Raw genomic sequence first — 7138 nt, 5'->3', positions numbered from 1 at the left:
TAGAGCTCTGAATACTCAAAGTAAAAATGGAATTTTAAGTTTGCTCTTTATTGTCTCCTGTTCTAGAAAAGGAAAAAAAAAAAATAGTGATACTGAAAAAAAATTTGGTAGAAATTACACCTTGAATTGAATGAGAAAAAATAGAGCTTATATACTATAATGTGTCTGACTCTGGAGAAATATTCAAGATAAACATGCATTCAGCTTTAGTAAGAAAAAATAGAGTAATTTTTAAATGAATAAGTTAAAGTTTACTGGGGGAATATTTTTCCTCATATTTTATAATAGTTTCTGAAAATTATACATTTTCTATTTCCTCTTTTATGTTATAAATTTTTGAGGCAGATAATCAGATTTTGTGCTTTCTATGCAGCATTTTATGATAATAAATAATCACACAATTTATGCTTTCTTTTTAAATATAGGAACAGTTTTAGTCAAATGTGATGAACATTTCTGCCATTTTAAAGGAGATTGACGATTTTATTTAAAAAAAATCATAATTAACTTGATGGCTACTTCTTTGTTCCCTTTCTATTATCCCTCTCTGGTGAAAACTTGGCTATACTGAGTACACATTTATAACCTAAACAAAACAAAATAAAGTGTGCTGTTCTCACTTGCTTCAATCATATCTGACTCTTTGTGGCCCCACAGACTGTAGCTCACCAGTCTCCTCTGTCCATGGGATTTTCCTAGCAAAGAATACTGGAGTGGGTTGCCATTTCCTACTCTAGGGGATCTTCCCAACTCAGGGATGGAATGCATGTCTCCTGTGCCTCCTGAATTGCAGGCAGATTCTTAAGTGTAGCAAAACAAAATAAAACTGACTTCAGGAAATGACAAAATAAGAAATTTTGTGAGAAGAGTCATGATCTTTCTCTGGAAACTTAGAAAAATATATTTCATTAAAAAAAAAATAAAAACCTAAAACTAAAAATTATTTGAAAAACTTATAGAAGAATGCAAGAAAAAGTTACATAGATATACCAATTATTAATGTATTAGGCTGAAAATTTTTAAAAAGCACAAATCTCAGTAACTTCCACAAATGGGAGTTCATTTTTATCATTTAATTTTAAAAGTGTTGCATAGGTATTTGACTGAGAACCTGACACACACACATAATAATTTAGAGAAAAGGCTTCCCTGGTGGCTCAGATGGTAAAGAATCTGCCTGCAAATGCAGGAACCTGGATTTGATCGCTGGGTTGGGAAGCTTCCCTTGAGAAGGGAATGGCAAACCACTCCAGTATTCTTGCCTGGATAATCCCATGGACATTGGAGCCTGGAGGGCTACAGTCCATGGAATTGCAAAGAGTTGGACACAATCTGAGCTACTAACACACACATATAAGTATTTGCTGATGTAGATTCAAATTCTCAATCATACTAACAAGGACTCATGATTTTCATGTATTTCTGTATCTTCAGACTCCATATATTGACCTTTCTTCTTTATGTTTGTTACCTTACAAAGAGCTGACGGACCTCCAGGCATTATATCCAAGTTCAACATAAAGAAAGAGGAAGTCCCAGTGTCAGTTACATTTCTTTTAAAATGAAAACCTCCAAGGCAGAATTCCACTTACATTTTATTTGATAATGGGGTATATGATCACTCCCAACTGCCAGAAAAAAGTGAAAGTGAAGTTGCTCAGTCTGTCCGACTCTTTGCGACCCCATGGACTGTAGCCGACCAGGATCCTCAGTCCATGGGATTTTCTAGGCAAGAATACTGGAATGGGTTGTCATTTCCTTCTCCAGGGCCTAACTGCCAAAAGAGGTGATAAATCTAATACCTGGCAAAGAGACACAGATTCACTGTTTGAGTTCAACATGTTTTCAGCTGAAAAAAAAAAAATTTGAAAAATAAACTATCTACACTAATTATTGCACTGTAGAATCTCACTCTGGAGGAAAAAATAAATTAGGAGGGTCATCTTCGCTTCAAGAAAGAATGTGACATGACAAGAGTCATACAAAGAGGATATTATCAGTTGACATTCTCTCTTTCTTCCTCTTTTAATATGTAGACAAATATGTATGAGTATCTAGACAAAATCAAAGACCAAAGTAATTGAGGAGAAAAATGTCCTATGTTTAATATTCTAACAAAGAGTTATCATATGTTCTGATCATTTGAAAAGGAGTGTGAACTTCACTGACTCAACCTAATGACAGCTTGGCATAATTTTAAATTAGATAATTGGAAATGCTAAACTTATTACCATCTATACATAATTACACAAGGATGCTTGTACTTTTACTTTCCACATATATCCTAAAGAACCCAGTCAATCTGCCCATTTCCATTTGAACAAGTGAATGTGACGCATGGTTAATATTAGAACAGGCACATCTGTTAGAAAGCATATAATCAAATTGTTAATGAAAATAAACATGAGGGCTTAGCATTCATTTCTTCCAATTTTTATTTTTGAGAAATAATTGACATATGTCAGGGGCTTAACATTAACTGAGTGCTCACTGTGAGCTATTCATAAGCCAGACCTTCTTAGGCTTTACCAAACAATCAAACTCACACACTACAAAAGGTCACACTGGCAACAATTTTACTTGGAGAACTATAGGATAAAAACACAGCATGGCAGCATGACAGATTGAGGAATTTCTCTTATGTGGAAGGAGTGCTGAAAGCAGATGAGGGGCTAATCTGGATGCAAAGTCATAGCACAGGTGTGAGGACATGTGATTCACACAAAGCGGTGCTTGAGCCAGCTTGACTTTACTCCTCAAGGCGCACAAGAGCCAATATCTCTTACAACAGCTTCCTGGACAACCAGAGTTTCCTGCAAAAGACATGCAAAGTTATAAAAATTGTTGCTGTTCAGTCACTCAGTCGTGTCCGACTCTTTGCAACCCCATGGAGTGCAGCATGCCAGGCTTCCCTGTACTTCATCATCTTCCAGAACTTGCTCAAACTCATGTCCATTGAGTCAGTGATGCCATCCAATCATCCTCTGTCATCCCTTTCTCCTCCTGTCTTCAATCTTTCTCAGCATCATGAAGCTCTGACCACTGAATATTTATAATACTCCCAGTCCAGAAGACTTTTTCTAATCAAGAGATATTTGTCTCATGAGCAATGTTTCTTAGCAATATTTAGCAAGCTTCCAACAGACTAGAACTATAAAGTAAACCCAAAGTGAATCATTTCACAACATATATAGTCAATATAGTGTTAGTTGCTCAGTCATGCCCAGGTCTTTGTCCATGGAGTTTTCCAGGCAAAAATATTGGAGTGAGTAGCCATTCCCTTCTCCAGTGGATCTTACTGACCCAGGGATTGAACCTGGGTCTCCTGCATTGCAGGCAGATTGTTCACTATCTGAGCCACCAGGGAAACACTTCACAATATGTATAACAAATCATTACATGGAATACTTTAAATATCTTATATATATTTTTTTCAATTCTATTATCAATAAAGCTGGGGAAGAAAGAAAATAATCCAAGGTAAAATTTATCTACAAAGAGAAAAGATTTTGTAATCCTACTGTCACATACAATTAATTTAATATTCACAACATGCACATGAGGTGGATGCATAACTTGCATTATGAGGGACATGTTAAGGGTAAAACCAGAATGATTCCAAATTTCTTGGCTCTAAGGGTGGAATCCTTAACCATAAAATTATGCTTTCCATAAATGTATGAAACAAACAAAAGGATGATGTAATGAATGTAAGGTAAATTAAGCCAATCTCAAGGATGTTTTTTAATTCTTTTGTATTTTTAAAAATTTTGATTTGGTCCAATTTATCTATTGTTTTATTGCTTGTTCTTTTGGTGTCATATGTAAGAATCCATTGTCTATGCCCAAAGTCAAAGATTTGCTTCTATGTGTGTTTTTTTTTGTTTTGTTTTGTTTTTTTACTATGCCATATTTCCCAACAAGGGATCTAACCCACAACCCCTGCACTGGCAGCCCAGTGTCTTAAATACTGGACTACAGGGGAAGTCCCTCAAGGATGTTTCTTTAAAAGGTTATTCAGAAATTTAATGGAAGCAAATCTGCTTATACTCTTAAATGTCAGATTTATTATTTTGGGGTTATGTTATTTTAGATGTTAGAAAACCTAAAATGATTATTAATCAAGCAGTTTTTTTTTTTTTAATGGACAATTATCTTATTTTCCAAAGCCCAGTTCAGAATAAGCAAGTGTCCACTGAGAGACAATTTCTGTTTATGAGTATTTGTTCAATACCATTTTTTGTTCTTTTACATAACCCACTCAAAGAAACATTGATTTCAGTTCTACTGTGTAGAAATTAGCCTGGAACTGGAATTACTTTCTAAGTAATTCAAGCTAGTTTCCAAAAGTAAAGAGAATTTAGAAGAATGTCTATCATTCTGGTTTTGAACCAGAAGCATACCACTCACTGCAGAGATGTCGCTTGTTCCCCAATCTTGCCTCTTTATTCAGACATTTTCTGTTCCTGTAGTCATTTGCCCCAGTGGCAAAATGTAAAATATCTGGCAGCTGGTATAATTCAGGCAGCAGCTAGTTGAAACAGAAGTTGGCCATGGTGCTGGGGAAGATTCGGAGGCCAAGGTACATAAAAGTTCTCTAATGCGTTTGATCTACTACCTAACCAACCTTCATTAGGTCAATAAGCTGTGCATCACTCTTCAAATAACATGAAGGAGATACAGATGACTATTTATCTATATTAATTGTTGCACACATGGCTGAATACCAGTGCTGCATTTTCTTCCTCCTTTGACTTGCAGTGAGTATAAGACTTGTAGAGATAAGGACTATGCATTAGGTGACATTAGTTTCAGTTTGGGAGGTTTAATTGTACTTTTGTGATTCTCACAGAATTAGGATCTGAGAATTTGAATCCTTGAAACTGCTACAACAATTTCTACATAATTTTGTCTTGACATACCCATCAGCAAGTCCCTTTTATTACCTATTTTCTCACTCGCAAAATAATAGCCTTGGTCTAGAGTAAAGAGCCTCAAACTGGCTGTGAAATAAGAGTTCTTAAAAAGTTGAAAATTATGCATATCAGGGTTGCAAGCAAGGCATGTGTGCTAAGTAATTTCAGTTGTGTTCAGCTCTTTGAGACCCCATGGACTGTAGCACACCATTGGATTTTCAAGGCAAGAACACTGGAGTGGTTTGCCATGCTCTCCTCCAGAGCATCTTACCTACCCAGGAATCAAACCCATGTCTCTGATGTCTCCTGCACTGGCAGGTGGGTTCTTTACCACTAGACAAACAATAGCATACTCTATCAGATTCTCCATAGATTTTTCTGGGAATATGCATTTTAACAACCCCCCAGAGATTCTTATATAACCATTTCAATATTAGTTTGGAAACTCTTGTATAAGATCAATGAGTCACAATTTTTTGTTTGTATCAAGAAGTTTCCTGACACTATTTAAAGAAGCAGTGTGCTAGCTGATATTTTGGTCCTGTTAAGCCTATTTTATGATTCTTTGATATGTCACTATTAGGATACTGTTCCTTTTTTGTCAGGTACACCAATCTGGGATATCCCTGGAACAGGGACACCTACCCAGCACTGTCTTTCTGAGGGCATCCTTTACTTCCTTGTTCCTCAGGCAGTAAATGGCTGGGTTGAGAAATGGTACAATGACAGTGTAGAGCACAGAGATGACCTTGCTGTGGTTGAAGGTGTACATGGCCCGGGGCCGTGCATAGGTAAAGAGAGTGGAGGAGTAGTAGATAACAACCACTGCCAGGTGAGAGGCACATGTGGAAAAGGCTTTGTGACGTCCCTGAGCAGTAGGAATCCTCAGGATAGTGGCGATTATGGCAGCATATGATGAAACCACAGCCAATAGAGGGAGCAGAATCATCACCAGGGCCAAGAGGAAGTCTACCAGTTCTGCTTGTTCCTTGTTAGAGCAGGTGAGGTTCAGTAGTGGAGAGATATCACAGAAAAAATGGTTGATTATATTGGATCCACAGTATGACAATCTGGAAATGAAAAGAAGCTTCATCATGGAGCTGAAGAAGCCACTACCCCAAGAGAAAGCAGCAAGGCGAGTGGCCATACTGAAGGGCATGAGACTAGGATAACGGAGAGGTTCACAGATGGCCAGGTAGCGGTCATAGGCCATGACTGCCAACAGGACACATTCAGTGCAGGCTAAGGCAATGAAGAAGTAGAGTTGGGTCATACAACCTACATAGGAGACTCTATGCTCCTGGGTAAGAAATGCCCCCAAGAGTCGGGGAACAGTGACATTGATATACCATAGCTCCAGGAAGGAGAGATGGCCAAGGAAAAAGAACATTGGGTGATGAAGGCTTGGAGTGAGCCAGATGGTGGAAACAATGAGTGCATTCTCCAACAATGTCAACAAAAAAATTGCAAGGAAGAGTGCAAAGAGGAGCAGCTGAAGGGGTGGGGAGGTAGGGAAGCCCACCAAAACAAACTCTACTATGTAGTCTCCACTCAAATTTCTCATGATCTCTGTCCACTTGATTGCCTGAAAAAGTAACAGGAAGAGCAATATGTTGAAAGACAAATAGACCAAACTGCTGACATCCCCAGATTACAACCTTCTGAAGATACTCAACAGTATATTATCAATAATTGCTATGTCATTTTGTTCCATCCCTTTCCTGTATCACTTCCCACCTCCAGGGAAAAACTCTTAGACTTGAGGATTGTACTAAATAATTTAGCAATTATAACAACACTGGATATTTGATAAATGTTTGCTGAGCAGTTTTAAAACAATTCTTAGTATTTCAGTATTTACTTTCTTACTTATGATATGTTCTTTTTTTTTTTTTTACTTTCCACAAACTCCTAACACTCATAGAATCTTTACTCAATACTTGTTTATGGAATGGATAAAAGAAAGAATGATAGCAGGATGGAGTTTGAGGGTTTAGCTCTCAAGGGAAATTGAACTAAGAAGAAGTAGCTCAGAGACATTACTTGAGCTATAGTTCAAGGCAGCACTGGAGAAGAGTGGTTGGTTTGGGAACTGTTTTTTCACAGTTGGAGAAATAATTCAGTATAAAAGAGAAAATGGAAATCTGTACCAAAAAAGGAGTAATTTTTTCATTCATTTTGCAAGTTTTTTTAGGTACATTTTCTCTGCTGAATTATACTGT

The 7138-nt window shown here is 37.1% G+C and overlaps 1 protein-coding gene across 1 annotated transcript; it reads right to left on the bottom strand.

The window, feature by feature from the left end:
• Positions 1-5517: 5517 nt before the first annotated feature.
• Positions 5518-6480, bottom strand: LOC122426639 (olfactory receptor 6P1). Its single transcript, XM_043445724.1, has one exon. The coding sequence runs from the start codon at positions 6478-6480 to the stop codon at positions 5518-5520; it is 963 nt and encodes a 320-aa protein (XP_043301659.1).
• Positions 6481-7138: the final 658 nt, after the last annotated feature.

Source organism: Cervus canadensis, chromosome 2, assembly GCF_019320065.1.
Source record: "Cervus canadensis isolate Bull #8, Minnesota chromosome 2, ASM1932006v1, whole genome shotgun sequence".
In the NCBI taxonomy this organism is placed as follows: domain Eukaryota; kingdom Metazoa; phylum Chordata; class Mammalia; order Artiodactyla; family Cervidae; genus Cervus; species Cervus canadensis.
The sequence above is the reverse complement of the archived record's forward strand: the minus strand, read 5'-3'. Positions and strand labels throughout refer to the sequence as shown.

Bases quoted from the DNA above. Each gene is read 5' to 3' on its own strand.
- LOC122426639 (XM_043445724.1), bottom strand. From the start codon at position 6,480: ATGAGAAATTTGAGTGGAGACTACATAGTAGAGTTTGTTTTGGTGGGC.